Genomic DNA, 19,950 nt, shown 5'->3' with positions numbered 1-19,950 from the left:
TCCCACATGGGCACCAGTTCAAGCCCTGCATGCTCTACTTCTGATCCAGTTCCCTGTTAATGTGCCCGGGAAAGTAGCAGTTGATGGCCCAAGTGCTTGGGCCCCAGCACAGGTAGGAGACCTGGATGAAGCCCCTGTTTCAGTCTGGCCCAGCCCTGACTATTGAAACCATTTGGGGACTGAAGCAGCAGATGGAAGAGCTCTCTCTCTCTGTCTCTCTCTCTAACTCTACATTTAAAGTAAATTTTGGAAAGGGAATGGGATCAGCAAGGACAAGATCTACTTCTCCAGGAATGAATTACCCCCGCAGGGGTTAGACAACTATTGCTGAGGCAAAGACAACTTCCTCCATGTGCTTTCCGATAGCATTCATGAACCTACTGTTCTCTCTTTCTCTCCCTCTCTCTCTCTTAGATCCATAGTGAGCAGGATCCTACTAAATTCTGTACCTGTCTCGGTTTGTTGTTTATTAAATTCCGTATGAATGAATACCATTTAGTAGGACATGTTGTCTTTCATCATTATGAACTAATTCTTAAAGATTTTTTTATTGGAAAGGCAAATTCACAGAAAGGAGAAACAGAGAGAAAGACCTCCTCTCTCCTGGTTTACTCCCCAAGTGAGTGCACTGGCAGGAACTGAGCCAATCTGAAGCAAGGAGCCAGGAGCTTCTTCTGGATTCCCACGTGTGTGCAGGGTCCCAAGGCTTTGGGCCATCCTCAACTACTTTCCCAGGCCACAAGCAAGGAGCTAGATGGAAAGTGGAGCAGCCAGGAAATGAACCAACACCCATATGAAATCCTAGTGTTTTCAAGGCGAGGATTTACACATTGAGCCATTGTGCCAGCCCCTATGAGCTAATTCTTAATCTGTCTTTATTCCTTAATCTTTGATCATTATGACAAACAAGAACATAGTAGAACACTTCTTATGTTCCATGTGTTCTTCTAGATGCTTTATAAATACACAATCACTAAGTAAATAAAAGTATATTTGTATGTAGGCATGTGCTAATATGTGGATAATGTGATGTTAGGAATAAACTGCAAATTTTTAATTTTAATGTTTGTCATTGAGCAATTGTAAGCCAATTCATATAACACTGAAAAAAAAAGTGAAAACAAAAAGGTAACATAATAAAGTAGCTAAAGCGGTGGTTGAGAATCTGGAGGCTCCAGTCCCCATCCTGTTCCTTCACTAGCTGGGTGCACTGGTTAGAGTATCCTCAGTGTGGACCTAGACTTTCTACATCTGCAACATGAATCATGCATGAGATCATTTTCAAGATCATTGCTGCATCTTAAAATTCTCATCTTCTTAAATAAGATACAATATAAAATAGTATTGTTCAAGCAGCTGGTAGGAAAAGCTTATTACCTCTGCAATCATTCTGTTGGTGTCCCCCAAGAACAGCAGATTCAGGGCCTCCTCCTCTGTGGTGGCCTGATGAAGAGACAGGTTTTTCAGGTGAATGTTCTGATCTGGGTCCTCCAAGACTGTCACTTTCCTAGGGATATGGGAAGCAAGAAGACAAGGTATCCTTGAGAATGAAGAGAACTTAAAAGTGTTTGTTTTATTGAGCTATATAATATGATTTCTTGTATTTATAAAACTGAGTAACACACAAGATACCAGAGAGCACTGGATTATCATCAACTACTGACAGTCCTCCTGACAATATTATCAAATAGCTTTGTGACTGAGAAACATATTAGACGATCCTGTCAAAGTAATCCTCAGGTCATTTAATCTTGCTAAGATGCACATTCTTGCAGAATTAAAAATACAAATAGATAATAACTTTAACTATCAGGAAACCAGGCCATATCATTCTTGAGTATTTCTTGCAGACATATCACACTAACTCTTTGATCCCATTGCGTGTCACTCTCAACTCACACAACACTCCAAACCACGTCACTTTTCAACTTAAACTGGGTGAAAAGTCAAGGCGTCTGTTGTCCCTCCAGAAGTGGCACCCTTGTTGAGTTTTCTCATCAGCAGTAGAAAGTTACAATTGCAACTACTCTTACATTGTAGAACTCTTACAATGAATATTTAGCTTGTCATTATAATTTTATGCCCACCCAATTAGTTTTTTGATCCCTGTTTTCTTTACAACACACCTTCTCCTGCCATTACATCAGTACAGCCATAGTCTTATAGGTGGAACTACATTTACCTATTACCTTAATGGGCAACCTGGTGCCAGCACCACTTCCCCCCATGAGGATCCTAACCCTTTTTCCATAGGTGACTTGTCAATACTCTCCTTAAAATTCATTTAGGATTTTTCTGCTACTAAAAAAAAAAAAAGGCCAAACTCCTCACAGCTGCTGTGCCCAAGTCACTGGAGAGCATTTCCTTCTGCCCGTGCAGTTGTCCTCCAAAGAGGAATCATCTCCAGGTATCTTCACTTCACTTTAAACATCTGGAGTTGGTGATGATAAGTAAAGGTTGGTGTTGTCTAAGACTACTCCTTATTTAAAAAGGATAACTAGCAAACAGATGTGTCACTTTTCCATTTAGAAAAAAAACTTACAATACCTTAAAAAGGAAGATTTCGCAAATACTGTGCTATTTTCAAGTTAGTTAGCCATTCACATGTAATTTGTGGGCACTTAAAATACTAATTACAGGAAGAAAACGTAGCTCTACCAGCACATCTGTGGCCAATATGTCACTAATAAGGCATTCCCTGGCCAAGATTTGGACTCCTTTTCATCTCCTTCAACAATACCAGCAAAGATGGAAAAAGATCTCGTCCCTTAATGAAAACAAGTGTAATTTATTTACTTTCAATAAGACTCATAAGTGAGCTTATTAAAAATGCTTCAGAGTTCAAAAATGCTTGGAAAATATGAAGGCATGCTTAATTGAAATGCATGAACTGTATTCTATTTTTAGGAACCCCTTTTCATTTCTTAAATTTTATTTCCACCCTGATCATTCTGAAGCATTCAAGAAGGTTTGGCTAAATAAAATCCTTAAGAGAACAGAAGCCAGAATTCCTCCTGAATGCACAGATTCTGGGGATGCAAATCTTCTACCTTTGAGGTGAGAAAAAGTTAAGTAGTATTCAAAGATAACAGCATGAAATAAATGAGGAGATGGTGCATTAAAAAAGAGAAAAAACCAGAGATGACTTTTTCAGCCACAAGCCAAAAACAGATTCTTTAGCTTTGAGGCAAAATCGGCATTACAATGACACACCTAAGAGCAAGCTAGACATGCTGCTATTCCCATGCAGTCTAAGAGTTTCTAGTTTGACTAGGGTAGGCCATTGTTCTGAGTATTGGAATTTATAAAAGCTACAAATTAGAGTGTGATGTGCAGCCAAGGCTGAGAGTCACTGACCTTATCTTTCAGGAACCTACCAAGATGAACATAGAGAGGGAAGGTTTCTGGTTTCTTTTCTTCAAAAAAAATTTATTTATTTGGAGGGCAGAGAGATTATCTCCCATCTACTGTTCACTCCCCAAATGCCTGGCTGAACCAGTTAGGGGCAGGAACTCAAACCAGGTCTCTCACATGGGGTGCAACAACCTGAGCCATCACCTCCTGTCCTCTAGGGTGTGCCCAAACAGGAATTCGTCAGGGATTCTGCCTAGGGCTACGGGCCCCCAAGTGCACTACATGCCTGCCCTGATTTCTGATTTCTCAACCCGTACTTTACATTCAGTTCCATCCTTATGTGTAAAAGGGAAAGTTATCTCACCAGTTACAGCTAAAAACACTGATGAGCCAAATATTGTAACAGGTAAGATCAGTGTGAATTTTTAAAAAGCCCATTTTCCCATGGCAAATGTCTGATCTACCTCCCTGTCCATGCGACCAGTAGGTAGAATAAGTCATGAGGCATTAATCACAACAATAACCAATGCTCAACTGAGGACTGTAAGTCTAATTAAACATCCACAGGACTTAACATCATTTCTGAATAAAAAAATGTTAATGATAACAGAGATGCAGCATACATATAGCTCCTAGGCAAACTGCATTGAAACAGAAAACAAGTATGTGTGGAAACAAGTATGTGTGGCCTTCTAAGCATTATCATTTAAGAGACTACCTCAGTGGGTTACTGACCTAAGGTTATTTTTATGTAGAATAATTATGAGCACAAGCTAGAATGTATTTGCTGAATGTCATCAATGGTGGCTAGTCACAGCTGCTACATTTCTACATATATGAAGGTACTTCCAAAAGTTCATGGAAAATGAGATTTTAAATTCCATTTTCCATGAACTTTTGAAGCACCAGATTGCTTTCATGTGCTTGACCAGCTTGGTCATGCTGATCAAAATATCATTTGCACCTGCTTCCAATTTTTATTCTGAGGAAAATTTGGCACCTTTGGTGTAACCCATTCCCATGCCTTTCTCTTTTTCTGATATGTTTCCTTCACTCATGTCTGATTTCTTGTCCCTGAAAGTTTTGGAAAGTAAAAAAGGGCAGGTTAGTCTCCAACAAGTTTGGCTTCTTTCAGGTGCTCCTCCTCCTCTCTCATTTGTGGGCAACCTATTTTTTAAAAAAAAAATCCATTTTTGGCAACCTTCTGGAATCTTTGAGGTGCAACCTTCTCTCCAAATCAAAGTTGTTCTTGCCAGATCTTCTCAAATTCTTGGCATGGGACTGCAGGCTTGTATTTGTCCTGTTTCCCTTCACTGAAAACCCCTTTAGCAGTATTACAGGACCTGTTTCTCTCCTGCCTTTGCTCTTGGAAACCCAGCCTGAGCCAGCCCAACTACTGCATTGGGAAGGTAATTATGGATTGGGAACACTTTAAACTCCACTGCCAGTGGAACAGGTTTTCAAAGTTTGAAAAAATTAACACTATCAGCAAAGGTTTCTGATAGCAATAGCTATTCTCTCTCTCCTTTTTCCCCCTTCTTTCTCTCTCTCTAGCGCGCGCTCTCTACTTCTCTCTCATCAGTAGTTATTTCCAGAATCCTGAGTCCACCTTTTGATTCTGACTACAATTTTCATAGGCTTGAAAGAGGACTTTATTAGAGTTTCTTAAATAAACATCCTAACTCCAAGATGGAAAACCCCCAAACTATTTATGCATTTGATTCTTCTTCAATGGGCCTGTGGACAGCTTGCCCTACAAAATGTTTCTAAAATGCTTAGATTTCAAGCAAAAAGTCACTGATAGCCTTAACTTGGACACCTACATGGAAAAGTTCTAAGTGTACCCAGCCTGTTTAATGATGGGGAAGAAGCAAGCTTTGTGTTTTTTCTGTAAACAGAGAATCTTTTCCATTTGGCTAAGTGGCTGGAATGTGTAGGCTCTTTTTAACTGACTGGAAGACATACAAGGAGCGATAGCCAAGCTCTTGTTCTCAATAACGCAAACATCAGGGTGAGAACCCTCCCTGCCTGTGCACACCCTACCTCCGCAGCACCCCAAGGCCACCAACCTGCAAGCAGGAGCTTTCCAGGAGTTACGTGTTTGCTTTTTCATGGGACAGACACGTGTTGCCATGGTGATTTCTGTTTTCGTTTACTTGCAGATGTCCCGTATGACTGTGCAGGCCATGCATGGCACAACAGTACCATGTCCAAAGGGGTCCCATTCACCTTGACAGTTAGTACATTTATTGTGATGCATGTCTGTCTGACAGCAGTAAAGTGACTTCTAATGACAGTATCACATTGCAACAGTGTTCCCAACAGATTGTAGGGGAACCTTTTTAACATCACATAAAAATGCCATGCAGACTAGAAGTCACCTTGTCCAGATACCTTTTTCAGGACTGTATCAATAGCAGGTGGGCCTCAGGGAAGCATGAGAGGGGGCTGTCTGGATGTTTCAGAATTGCTCAGTGTGGTTCATAAATTGTAAGCACGGTCACATTACCATTTAGTTCAGCAGTTCTGTTTCAGCACAACACATTTTCTCAGATGTTCAGATGTGAACCTTTTAAAAGGTTTCCTCTGTTATAAAGTACAAATACTTGAAATGTATCACTTGAGAAAGTCCTAAGAAACTGCAAGAAATGTTTGCATTATGGTTGACCTAGACAAAATGAGCTCAACATTTTCTCTGTCTAGACCCTATTGAGATATTGTGAAAAATCCTTGTGATGGCTTGTTCATGAACATACTCTTTCTTTCCAGTTTTCTCTATTAATGTGTTTTTTCACTGAACATAAAGCTGTTGACATGGCATTTCAGAAATTGAATTATTCTGATATAGTCATCTGAAAATATCAGTTATAACTTTTTCAAAGGGGGCACTAGAGTACCCTAACAAATTAAACACTATCAGAGGAAAGAATAAATCTAGATTCCAAGCTGCAAAATATTCTGAGTGATTCTGTGGTTAATTTTGTTTTATTATTGCAGGGATTTCTTTTATCTGAAGCTGGTAAATATGCCTCCCTAAATCTTTTCATTATTATTTAAAATTTATCTGTGTCACTAAATTGTAATATGATTAGACTTGAACTCCCAAAGTTGAATTTCCCAAAGAAGTTAATGAAGCACCCCTGCTTATCCTGCTATGGTAAGTCTGTCATTTCGGAGGGGCTCAGAGCCTGTACATAATTTATTTCTGCTCTGAGAAAGGAGAAAACTTGGCAAATGGACAATGGGTTGAGTCATTTAACACAACGAATCCAACAATGCTGCAATGGGCCAGGTGGCCGTGGGCAAACATGTCTGTGCTCTGTATGAGCTGTGCTTCCTGCTCTGTGCCTTTGTGTCAGCGTGCTGAAGGGTCCAGTGGAGAGCAGGATCCCCCATGATCAGCAGAGACATCCTACGTACAGCGAGAGAGAGAACAAGGGCTTGTCTCCTGGACCCTAGCACTCACCTATTTATTGGGCACTTCACTAAGAGATAGTATATGTAATAAGCATTCTGTCAGTGTCATTTTCTTCAAAATTATACTGAAATATAATAGTGCAGATTGCTATTAACTTGTTAAGATCACCTTTTTGCATTCAATAAATGTAACTAAATTGTTTCATCTTCAATCAATATTACTTCACAACCACTGCCATGCAGATGGCCTTTAGATCTAAGTTACCTAAGCATGGCTATCGAGCACTTACTATTGCCCACAGGATATCACCATTGGCATGATTTTTCAAAACTGAATGTCCTACATCTTGCAAACTATACTTTTTTTTTTTTTACTTTTTAAAGAAGATTTATTTCTCTTTATTGGAAAGTCAGATATGCAGAGAAGAGGAGAGATGGAAAGGAAGATCTTCCACCTGATGATTCACTCCCCAAGTGGCCACAACAGCCGGAGCTGAGTGGATCCGAAGCCCGGAGCCTCCTCTGGGTCTCCCACGTGGGTGCAGGGTCCCAAGGCTTTGGGCCATCCTCAACTCCTTTCCCAAATTGCAAGCAGGGAGCTGAATGAGAAGCAGGGCTGCCGGGATTAGAACCAGCGCCCACATGGGATCCTGGTGCATGCAAGGTGAGGACTTTAGCCGCTAGGCTATGGCGCCGGGCCCAAAAAATGTTTTTTGGGGGGGAGGGTACAAATATCTTTAAATTCAACCCACATTATAAATGAGCATACTTTCAAAATATAGGCAACCGTGTTGGGCCACACAAACTATACTTGCTAACCTCCATCTCACCCTTTGCCATTGTCTAAATAACATTCAGCCACATTGTATTCCTTCTGCTGTTCCAGGCTCATCCAGGCTCCTCCAGGCTCGTCCGGACTCACAAACAACCCATCATTTAATCAAATGGCTTGATTGGCCTAATTCCATGTAGTAATTATAGAGCCAAACACTAAAATTTACCTTCTTTAGAGCCACCAACATTTTTTTCCAAAGAAAACATTTTCCTTCCATTTCCACTAATAATTGCTTTCTTATTCAGATTTTATAATTGTAGTATTACAAATTATGTGCTTGAGTTTTCCATATTAGAGGAAATTACAAGCATAGTTAAATGTAGAGACCATAAATTCACAATTTTCTAAAATCATAGCATTTCCTTTGCCAGATAAATAGTTTTATACATCTCTTAGTTTATGCTATTGCAGCTAACAAGTTTGGGATTTATTTACTTTCATTTTCTTTCACTGTAGCATTAAAGTTTATAGTTTCTCCAGTTAGGTGATTCTTATAAAAAGTTAGAAAATTTTAACACACAGAAACATTAATAAAGCAGATTCTTGTCACAAAGAAAATGGAGATATATTGTTACAATTTCTTAAAGTAAACTTTATACAGATTTTGCAGATTGATAAATAAAATTACAAATGTATGCATCTTATTATCCTTGAATCCTTAGCTTTAGAGAGATGAGTTTTTCCCCATATTGTTACATATACCTTAAAAACATATTTCTCAACAGTTACACTGTATTGTAGGGTTAAGATGTATTAATTAAATTACTTAACTTTTCTCTTATGGTATTCCCAAACAGTATCCAGCTTGAGATTGTCTTAAATAGCACTGCCAACTATATGTGTCTGTTCCTAGGGCTGTTTCACTAATTCCTACTTTTTCCTTAGAATTGACTTTAGCATCCGAAATCATGGGTAATGTTAAGACTCTTGCCACACCTGAGAGGCCAACAGTAAATGAGCAGGAGAATCATAGGGGGAACTGAAGAAACATGGCCGAGACCCTGGTTCCACCACAGGTGGGAACAGCAAGGTCTCGGCATGTTAGGACCCCTTGCTGCCTCTCAGTCTGTGCAGGAAACGGAGGACAACGTTCCTCTTCCAGTAGGTTGCTGCAAAGACGTGATAAGTATTTAAGTCCCTTGTTCATTACTGTGCCACAAGCCTAGCAGGATGTTATATATATATATATATATATATATATATATATGACATTGTATGAATGAATGGATATGCTTAGTAGAGTATGTAGCACATTATAATTTTTTAAATAGGTTGCTGCCTTGAGGTGGGTAGTAAAATGCAATTTGAAAATGTTATATTGATTTACATATCTACTGTATGAGAGCACCTGGTTCGCTATTATCTTAACCCCTCACTGCACACTAGTTTTTAACAATCTTCCCTAGTTTGTTAGTTTAAAATGTTCTGTTTTAATTTACATTCTTTGAATGGTTAATGAACTTGAACCTATTTCCATCTGTGTGTAACCTGCTGGATTGTTTTGTCCTTAGTCCATTTACTCAGTCCTTATATGTATGAGCTCATTATACAATAAAATCTTTTGTTTCTTGCATTTGTTTTGCACATATTGTTCCCTAACTTAATACAGGAAATTTTGTTTGCTTTAACATATGAAAAGTTTAAATCAATATAACGTACCAAGGTGCTGTGTTTTTCTGATGTTCCTAAGTTAAAGTCTTTCCCAATCAAAGGATTAGATAAACACTGACTTACCTTTCCTTCTACTGTGTTAGGAATTGAATGCTTGGAATGGAATGAGGGCTATAATTGGATTGCCCTTACAGAATGTACTGTGGCTCATAGTGTAGGTTGTTTATGTGGATTCTGCCTCCTCTTTCTTTCTGGTTGGTAGACTCCAATTTCATTCAGGGAATTATTTTAAAGTGTTAATTTTCCCAAACTCTCTGGTTACCATGCAAAATAATTCTGGTGAGTGGCAAGTCAGTGAAAGTCGCTGGTTAGAGCGTCCGGAGAAGACAGAGGCAGTCTCAGATGGCAGGTGCCTTCTTCCTTCCAGAAAGGAGCATGCCAAGCCCCAGGTGGGGCAGCCATTTTGCATGAGGAAGAGTCACCAACTAAACATGGCTAAGAGGGCTCATTTCACAGCAGTTCTGATTGGCTATCTCCAAACTCCTCACTGTGGGTGAGGTAGAGAAGGGCAACTGGGGTGGGAGAGGCATACCATTTCAAAAGTCACTGCAAACTAAATTGTTATTATATATGGCTGTTAGTTAATTTACTAACAAAATTGTCTAAGGCTGAACTTGTAACTATTACTAAAGGACTATACTATTGTACTAACGAGGGGAAAAACAGTGGTGGGGCGGGGTATGGGAGGAATGAAGGGGAAGTGAAGGGGGAGTCCCCTGTACCTATACAACTGTATCATGGAAAATAATAACAATAAAAACAAGACAAAACAAAAATGTCTGTTGCCATTGACTAACTTCCCTTCACACACATTAAACAGTTTCGTGGTTTAGGATCTGATTTTACAATCTTTTCTTTTTTTATCTGTCTCATTTTGAAGTGGTTTAATACTTTCATTATTAGAGGTTTGACCTAACTTTAATACATGGAATCAGTAGTTTTCTCTTTACTTTTTCAAGCATATCTTTGCTCTTCTTGGTTGTTTATTAACAACTCTTGAATTGTACCTACATTTTCTAAATCTTTAAAGCCTCATTTGTAATGGCACTCAACCTCTGCAAGGCACTCACACTTCCCACTCAGAACCAGAGTAATAGCTCTTTGTGTATTTTCAAGTCATCTTTCTCACTCTGTTGTTGCAAAGTTCCTGAGCATTTCCAGAACATTGTGCCCTTTTTCACTATTGTAAAAAGAGATCTATTTAGCCACTATTTTTCTCCAACTAGGTTATTCCTAGGGCTTGCCTCTTACTTAAGGCTGGATAAATATAGAAAGACAATAGGTAGCCAGCCAGTTTGGAAAGCATCATTCTTAACTCCGGGTCATAGCAAATAGCTTTCATTATATCAAATGTCTTCATCAGTTCTACAATACAGTTTGAAAACATAAAACCAATGGCAATACTATATGTGTGTGTGTGTATATAAATGTATAAAACAATGTATATGACTCAATAGCTATGAAAGTTCCAGAGCAGGAGAATAATATGCTGCTTGTGGCTTTCCTTCTTTGGACAGGAGGATCTCTCTAAGCCTTCGGATGGAATTCCTTCACTTCCCATTCGTCCGTCACCCAGACTCTATCATAAAAGCACCTCCCCATGTACCATCTTCCAGGCTGGTTTAGCATTGCTCTAGCCATAGCAGCACTTCCAGCTCTTGGCTCAGTCAGAACTTAGGCCTTCACAGTTGCCAGACACTGGTGTGAAGGGAATGGGAGTGGGCAGTGACAAAAAATCGTCTTTAAATAAAAATCATTCAGGACTACACCTCACCTGCCAAATCCTTGGCATTCATATCCTTCCATTCTTTCCATTCTTGCCTACTCTCTTGCTGGGGTCTAGTCAGATAGGTCTATTGATTATCACAGGACAAGCTCTATGCTCTTTAACTTTCCAACCTCTGCTTCCACATAAATGCCATACTCCACTGGCCCAAGTCCTATTTTTTCCTTCAAGGACTGTTTCATGTGCAATCTTGCCATGGATCTTTTCCTAATCTGTGAACTACTGGGGGATCTTTATTCTTTGAGCTTTTGTCATTCTTTATGTCTCTGTAATGTATTCGACGTTCCACCTGGTGCTGTTTTTATACTAGTTATATCCACTCTACTATGAGTTCCAGGAAGGCAGGAACTCCGTTGGGAAGTGTGGTGCCTAGGGTGCTGTAACATCTGTTGAGACTAGTAAATCAGGGGGGCAGAGACTGTGCATTGATCTTTTTGTAATTCTTGGTGGTGCTTAGCAACATTTTCTGTCCATCAAGTATTAAAAATATGGTGATTTGTACTTAACATCTGGCAACATTTTCTCCTTTGATGGCAAATCATTAGAAAAATGCAACACAGAAAGATTTCAATACTGGATGCTAGCATTTGCTGACTCTTTTACAGGAACAGCCATAGCAATCATTGGAATCTTAAATGGAATATGTTCTCAATTTGGCAGTACTAAAATTATACTAAGATAAGGTAACTATTTTCCCTACAGCTAAGACCAACAGTTATATTGTTTTACTCCATGAAACATACTTAGATTCTAATGATAGCCCCTTTATAGCACATGTCATAAGGAGCTTTCACAAACAGAAATTCTATTTTCATTTTAAATTACTAAATATCAAACAGATTCAATGCACATGTGTATAATACCTATATAAGTCTATAACTTTGTAAAATTAAACTTTCTGAGGTAATTGTGGAGTTTATATATAACTGTAAGAAATGAGACCCTTTGTAACCATAGCCCATATTTTTCTAATGGTGACATCTTGTAAAAACTATACCTATATTAAAATAGCACAACCAGGACACTGGCATTGACACAGTTCACCAGTCTTAATGAGATATCCCCAGTTTCGCTTTTCACTTGCACATGTGTGTATGCATACATGCATGCAGTTCTAAACTGTTTTATCATGTGGGTAGTTTTGTGCACACACAACCACAGCCAAGACATGTTACCATTTTTATTTTCCTCCCTAACTCCTCTCATCTACAAATTTAAATTCTAAAATTTTAGCATTTAAATGTGACATAAATGCAACTATTTTGAAGTTGGCCTTTTTCATTCAGTGTAATTTTGGGGGGGGGAATTCCTCTAATTATTTGATTATATTGATAGCTTAATTCCTTTATGTGGTTATTGTTTTATTAGCTAAAGCCTATAGTTTACACTAGAGTTCATTCTTTGGTAGGTAAAAGCTATGGGATTTGGCCAACTCACAATGTCATGTATTCACCCTTACTGTGTCATACAGGGTATCTTCATCACTCCAAAATTTCCTGGGTTTCATTTACTTATCCCTCTGATGACCACGCTTTATTTTACTCTCGATGGTTTTGCCTTTTCCAGAATATCATAGAGTTAAAATCATACAGTACATAGACTTTTTTTAAAAGAAGATTTATCTATTTACTTGAAAGTCAGAGTTACAGAGAGAGGGAGAAACACATAGAGAGAGCTCTTCCAATGCTGATCACTTTCCAAGCAGTTGCAATGGCCGGGGCTGGCCTGGTTCAAATCCCGGAGCTAGAAATTTCCTCCAGGTCTCCCAAGTGTATACACGGTCCCACCACTTGGGCTATTCTCTACTGATGTCACATGTGCATTAGCACAGAAGTGGATGGAAAATGGGGCAGCCAGGACTCGAACTGGTACATATATACTGCAGCCACAGGTGCCAGCTTTAACTTCTGTGCCACTGTACTGACCCTATAATTTTTTCTTTACAAGATATATTCATTTAGTTGAAACACTGAGAGTGAGAGCAAGAAAGAGATCTTCCATCTGTTGGTTCACATCCCAGATGGCTGCAACCACTGGGGCAGGCTGAACCCAGGAACTTCATAGGGCTCTCCATGTGGGTGGCAGATGTCCATGTACTTGGGCCATCTTCCATCGCTTTCAGTAGGGATTAGATCAGAGGCAGAACAGCCATGACTCAAACTGGTGATTTTATGGGATGTCAGCATTGTAGCGGGTGGCTTAACCTCATTACATAGACTTTTTTTTTTACTGACTTTTGCACTTAGCAATACAAATTTCATATTCCTCCATTTTTTGGTGTGTGTTTAATAGCTCTTTTATTTTTATTGTCAAATGATATTCTACTATGCATGTATTAGAGCTTGTTCATTTACCCACTGAGTAATAACTTGATTGCTTTTTCCTTTGGGGCAATTACGAAGGCTGCTATATGAGTATGTAAATATTTTGTGGACAGGTCTTTGTGTGGACCTAACTCTTCAACTTGTTTAGGTAATATCAAGGAACAGGATCACTGGAAAATTTCTGAAGTGGCTGTACTATTTTGTATTCCCTTCAGCGATGAATGAGACTTCCTATAACTCCATGTTGACATCACATTTGGTATTGTCGATGTTTTGGATTTCAGTCATTCTAACAGGTAAACAGGCTGTCTCACTGATATTTTCATTTGCATTTTCTTAATGATATGATGTTGAGTTTCTTCTCATATGCTTACTTTCCATTTGTTTATAATTTTTGATTAGGTATTTATTCAGATCTTTTTTGGTCCAATTTTAAAATTGGGTCATGTATTTTCTAATCATTGAATTTTGAAAGTTCTTTGTGTATTTTGGATACAAGCCCTGTATCAAAAATGGATTTACTAATTATTTTCTTCCAATGTGTGATTTGTTGGTTTCATCTTTCACAATTTTTTAGTTTAATGAAGATCAATATTAACTTTTTTTCTTTCCTGGATAATGCTTTTGGTATTCTATTTAAAAACTCACTAATGCTGGGCTGTAACACCCAACAGTAAAAATAAACAAACAACAACCATAAAAAAATTCACTACAAAACCCAAAGTCACCTTGATTTTCCTCACTGTTATCTTGGAAAAGTCTTACAGTTTTACAATGTACATTTAAGTTTATTATTCATTTTAGGATAATTTCCTGAAAGGTGTAACGGAAGTAGATAAGCTTCAATGTCCATTTTTTTTTCATATGAGCATGTCCAGTTGTTCCAGCGACATTTGTAGCAAAGACTGCCCCTTTCCTTTTGCTGGCTGCCAAAGACCAAAATTGATTATATTTGTGCAAGTTTGCTTCTGGGCTCTTACTCTGTTCCGTTGGTGTATTCCGGTCTGCTGATCTAATCATCAATTCTTTCGTCAGTTGAGTAGTGTCAGTCCTTTGACTGGGTTCTCTTTCTGCACTGCGTTGCATATTCTGAGTCTTTGTCCCTTCCTTAAATAATTTATCAGTCTTCTGCAGTATTTATTCATTTTATCTCTTGAAATGCAAAGTGGGAGACAGAGAGAGCAAGCTTCCATCTGCTAGTTCACTCACCAAATGCTCACAATAGCCAGAGTGGCACCAGGTCAGAGTCAGGATCCAGGAACTTTATCCAATTCTGCTACATGGGCAGCAGGAATTGAAGCAGTTGGCCACCATTTGCAGCCTTCCAAGGCACATTAGCAAGAAGCTGGATGGAACAGCCAGACCTCAAAGAGATACTCCAATGGGATGCAGGTGTCCCAAGTTGTAGCTTAGCCTGATGCACCACACCACCCTCCATAATCAGTTTGTTGACATCCCCAAAACAACTTGGTAGGAATTTTATTGTGATTGCATCAATAGTTGGTCAACAAATCAATTAGAAGGAACTGGCATCTTAATAAAACTGGGTCTTCTTGTCCTTTAACATAGAATATTCCTTATTGGGATCTTTCTAAATTATTTCATCAGAGTTTTATAACTGTCCTCATATAAGTCTTGTACAAATTTTATTAGATTTACAATGAAGTATTCCTGTGTGGGTAAAATATAGGAAAGCAACTGATTTCTTACATTATTTTGCATTCTGCAACCTTGGTAAAATTGCTTATTACCTTCAAAATGTATTTGCTGGATCCTTTGGGATATTCTACATAATCATATAATTTGTCAACAAAAAAAGCTGTATTTCTTTCTTCTCAATATCCTTTCTTTCCTTTTCTTTCTTTTTTTTTTTATCACATTAGCTAAGACTTCCTGTATAATTTTGAACAGGAGTGCTGAAAAGCACATCCTTACCTTGTTCCATGATCTTAGGAAAAAGGCATTTGGCTTCCATGATAAGTAGAATGTTAGCTATAGTTGTTGTATTGGTATTATTGATAAAGCTAAGAAAATTTTTCTCTGTTCCTAGCTTGTTGAAAATATTTATCATGAATAGATACTGAATTTCAAAAAATTGTTTTTCTGCATTTTTGATGTCTTGCGATTTTTCTTCTTTAGTCTATTGGTGTGATTGATCAGATTGACTGATTTTTGAATATTGAACCAATTTTGCCTACATGCAATAAATATCATCTACTTGTACTATAGGATTTTTCATGTAAACTGTTGGATTTGAGATTTGAATTGCTAATAATTTGTTGAAGACTTTTGAATTTAACCTCAGAAGAGATATGTGTGCACTTTTCCTTTAAAAACAATCATTAATTTCTTTGAAAGACTGAGTTAGAGAGAGAGAGACAGAGATCTGCCATCTGCTGGTTCACTCCCCAGATGGCTGCAATGGTCTGCATTTCAGCAATGCAATAGACATGCTGAGATCAGGAGCCAGGAGCGTCACCCAGATCTCTCATCTGTGTGGCCTGGAAGCACCTGGGTCATCTTCTGCTACTGTCACAGGCACATTTCCAGAGAGCTGAGTCTGAAGAGGGGCAACCAAGACAAGAACCACTGTCCATATCGGATGCTGCCATGGTTCACATACCAGTGTTAATCCACTATGCTATAACACTGAGTCTTGTACTTTTATCTGCTTTTGATATTCAGGTAAAGCTTGCCTCATTGGATAAGTAAGGAAGCATTTACTCTGCTTCTTTTTTTTTTTTCAGAAGAAATTACAAATAAATATGTATTTAAACTTTTATAGGCTTATGTTTAAATTATACATTTATAAGGTATGAATTTATAAAATGCAGACATTCTAAGTACACAATCATATCATGTGCATACAGGGACATTTTCATTGTAATACATATGACTTTTATTTCCTGTTCTTATTTATTATCATGACATTTTTATATTGTGAACTAAGAATGGTCAGAGTGGACTTTAAAAAAATAGATGTATTTATCTGAAAGTCAAGTTTCAGAGAAAGATGGGGGTACACAGAGAGAGAGATTGACCTTTTATTCACTGATTCACTCCCCAGATGGTTGCAATGGCTATGGCTGGCCAGGTCAAAGCCAGGATCCAGGAGCTTCTTCTGTATCTTCCATGTTGGCGACATGGGTCCAAATGTTTGGGCCATCTTCTGTTGCTTTACCCCGGCCAAAGGTGGAAAGCTGGATTGGTCCTGGAGCAGCCAGGACATGATCCAGTGCCCACATGCAGTGTCATCGTCATGGGCAGCTTTTTTCCTGCTGCAACACTGGTCTTGAGAGTGGGCAAGTTAGGCAGAAAGCATACATTACATATGACGGTACATACATCATTAGCTGAGAGTCTGTGTAGGTGCCCTTTTCAGCAATTTAGGAATGATCCTTTATTCTTGTGCAATTTCTATAATGAACCAATGTGAAATGCTTTATATAAACATCATATAATTTTTCTTCTTCAGATTATTAATATGGTGGTTTACATTGATTGACTTTTAAATGTTAGACTAGTTTTTCAATCTAGAATAAATTGTGCTGCATAACCTGGTACATTTTTAGGTTGAACTGCCAACTTTGTGCTAAGTATTTTTGAGCCTATGTTCACAGGAGACATTAGACTATGTTATTTTTGTTTACTTCTTGTATATTAACAGCACAATATTGGCTTCAGAACAACATGGGAAGTTTTCTCTCTTCCATTAGCTGAGTAAAACTGGTGTTGATTCTTTAAATGTTTAGTAGAATAGCTTTAGTGAAAACATCTTGTTCTGTAGATTTCTCGTTCACAGAGTTTTTAAATTATAGACTCCATTTCTAAAATAGTTATGAATTACATATTTCATGTTAGTTGAATGTAGTGTTAATCACTTTGATTGCTAATTTAGATGTCAGTGTTGCCAATACTTATAGCAAGTAACTATAGCAAGATTTTCAAAAGAGCAACTTAATCTAATCTGGTACCTTGATATTACATACACAAAATATATGCAAAATAAACATATAGAAAAATATTTCTGTAACAGCAAAAAGCAAAAAGAAACAGAAAAAGCAGAGTGCATGTGAGAAGAGAATCCAGAAGATGACACATGGGAGAAGTGGTGCCACACAGTGCTAGGAAAGCCATGCTGCATCGCTTCCCGGCCTTTTGGTTAACATCATGCGAAGAAAGCCATGATGGGTGGCTGATTATTGTGCAGCATCACATGGTCAACCTGGTTTACAAATACAGCAGGTTTGCATGGATAAGAAAGCCTGTGTTAAGACACAGACAGAACCAGGCGTGCATATTCCCACTATCAACAGACATTTTGCCTACTACTTTTGGAAGGCTTTAAGAGTTGACAGGCCAGCACAATAGCTCATCTGGCTAATCTTCAGCCTGCAAGTGCCAGTATCCCACATGGATGACGGTTCATGTCTTGGCTGCTCCATTTCCCTTCCAGCTTCTTGTTTATAGCCTGGGAAAGCAGTGGAGGATGGTCCAAAGCCTTGGGACCCTGCAGCCAAATGGGAGACCTGGAAGAATTCTCACTTCTGGCTCCTGACTTCAGATTGACTCAGCTCCAGCCACTGTGGCCATTTGGAGAGTGAACCAGCAGATGTAGAATCTTTCTCTTCATCTCTACTTCTCTCTGTAAATCTGCCTTCCCAATAAAATAAATAAATCTTTAACAGAAACAAAGAGTAGGACTTTTAGGGTCACAACAGTGAAGGGCTCAATCAGACAAGATTTCAGCATTAGCGTTTGTATCATTTCAAAAGTGTGTGACATAAATCCAATCCAGGTATGGCAAATCTCATTCCATTATAAAGCATCACTTCATAACCTTAGTGAAGAGATTACATGCCAGCAAGCTAGCAACCAAATGCTAAGTGGACTGGGTCAATACTGAGTTATGTAAACAGGCCACAGATTTGGATACAGGTATCTTGTTCTAAATGACATTTTAATTTTAGTGAGATTTGCTGTCATGAAATAGAGCGCAACATACAAGAATCACATCTTTTCGATCACTGCTATGTGGGGGCAGAAATTGAAAATATTTGTCTTATAACTGAGCTCATTTCTAACCAGAGTCAGGAAACTCATTCTCCAAAAGATGACAAGGTTGCCAAGAAGCAGGCGCAGATGAAGGAAAAAAGCTAATGACATCTACAGAGACCACCCGGGCAACGTTGAGCAAAGCCGCTAAACGCCCGGCAGACTGGGAAATGCAGAGGATCCTGAGTGGACTGTCCTTGTTTTCTCTCTGTATTCTTTCTAGAAGGAGGACATTAGAAAACATCTAAATTACATCTCACACTATTTGTGAAGGAGTAAGAAGTTGCCCAACAAATCCTATTCTGGGAAGGTCGCCGATCTTTGAACTCTAGCTATTGGTGGTTGCAACATTGTTCAGTATTATTCCATTCAACGCCCACATTTTCTAGTCAACAAGAAACCAGAAAAATGTTAGAACCTATCTATCTAAAATTACAGGCCAGGGACTAGAAGTAGATTTCCTGCCAAGAACTCTTCTCTATCTACATTACAGTACCTCTCTTAGAATTTAAGTGGCTTCTCTCATTCCTGATTATTCCCCTAGTTAGCCTGAATCTAATCATCTCAATTACATTCAGATGAACAAGACACATACTCTATTCTGTCCCATTTCCTTCATTTTCAAGAAGCCTACTTAATAAATTTAACATAGTCTTTTTATTCCTTATTTTAAGAAATTAACATAATATTTGTGCTTTATAAAATGAAATCAACCTAGATACCCATGTGATGATAATTATATAAAAATGTGACATATATACAAGATGGAATATTATTCAGCCACAAAAAGTTAAATCCTGACATCTGCCACAACGTGGACACAGATGAAGATTGTCTAAGTGAAATAAGCCAGACACAGAAAGACAAAACTCACATGTCCCCTGTGGTGTATAGAAATTTATATACTGTGAGAGCAATTAAGAAATATGTGAAACCATCTTTTGAAGATATATAAAATTATAAATGCTGTCTTCATTGAATTATACCCTATGCATTATAATGTATCTTTGTTTCCCCACTTTGTGATCTGTCATGAAACACGTTATGTTATTAATATCTGCACTTTCAAGATAAATAGTATATATGTGTACATAATATTTCTATATGAAGTGAATATAGTAAAATGTTAAAAGTTACTAAATCCAAAAAGCACGTATTCTATTATATACATGCATATATGTGGTACAGTAAGATAATTTGATATATATGATTCCTTTTTTAGTGATTTACTTATTTTTTATTGGAAAGTCAGATTTACAGAGAGAAGGAGATACAAAGAAGAATTTCTTCCTTAGGCAGGTTCAGTCCCTAGTGGCCATAATGGCCAGGACTGGGTTGATCCAAAGCCAGGAGCAAGGAGTGTCTTTTGGATCTCCCATGTGAGTGCAGGGTCCCAAGGCTTTGGGCCACCCTTGACTGTTTCCCTAGGCTACCAGCAGGGAACTGGAACAGAAGTGGAGCAGCTGGGACATGAGCCCATGCCCATATGGGATCCTGGCTCTGGTGCA

The 19,950-nt window shown here is 38.4% G+C and overlaps 1 protein-coding gene across 5 annotated transcripts in view; it reads right to left on the bottom strand.

The window, feature by feature from the left end:
- The window catches only part of KIF6 (kinesin family member 6), a 372,892-nt gene that overhangs the window by 265,870 nt on the left and 87,072 nt on the right, over positions 1-19,950 (bottom strand). For all 5 annotated transcript variants that reach the window (XM_058663574.1, XM_058663580.1, XM_058663599.1 and 2 more), the window contains one exon: positions 1,378-1,507. In XM_058663574.1, the coding sequence (XP_058519557.1) occupies positions 1,378-1,507 (130 nt within the window). The remainder of the gene's footprint in view (positions 1-1,377; positions 1,508-19,950) is intronic.

Source organism: Ochotona princeps, chromosome 1, assembly GCF_030435755.1.
Source record: "Ochotona princeps isolate mOchPri1 chromosome 1, mOchPri1.hap1, whole genome shotgun sequence".
Taxonomy (NCBI): domain Eukaryota; kingdom Metazoa; phylum Chordata; class Mammalia; order Lagomorpha; family Ochotonidae; genus Ochotona; species Ochotona princeps.
The sequence above is the reverse complement of the archived record's forward strand: the minus strand, read 5'-3'. Positions and strand labels throughout refer to the sequence as shown.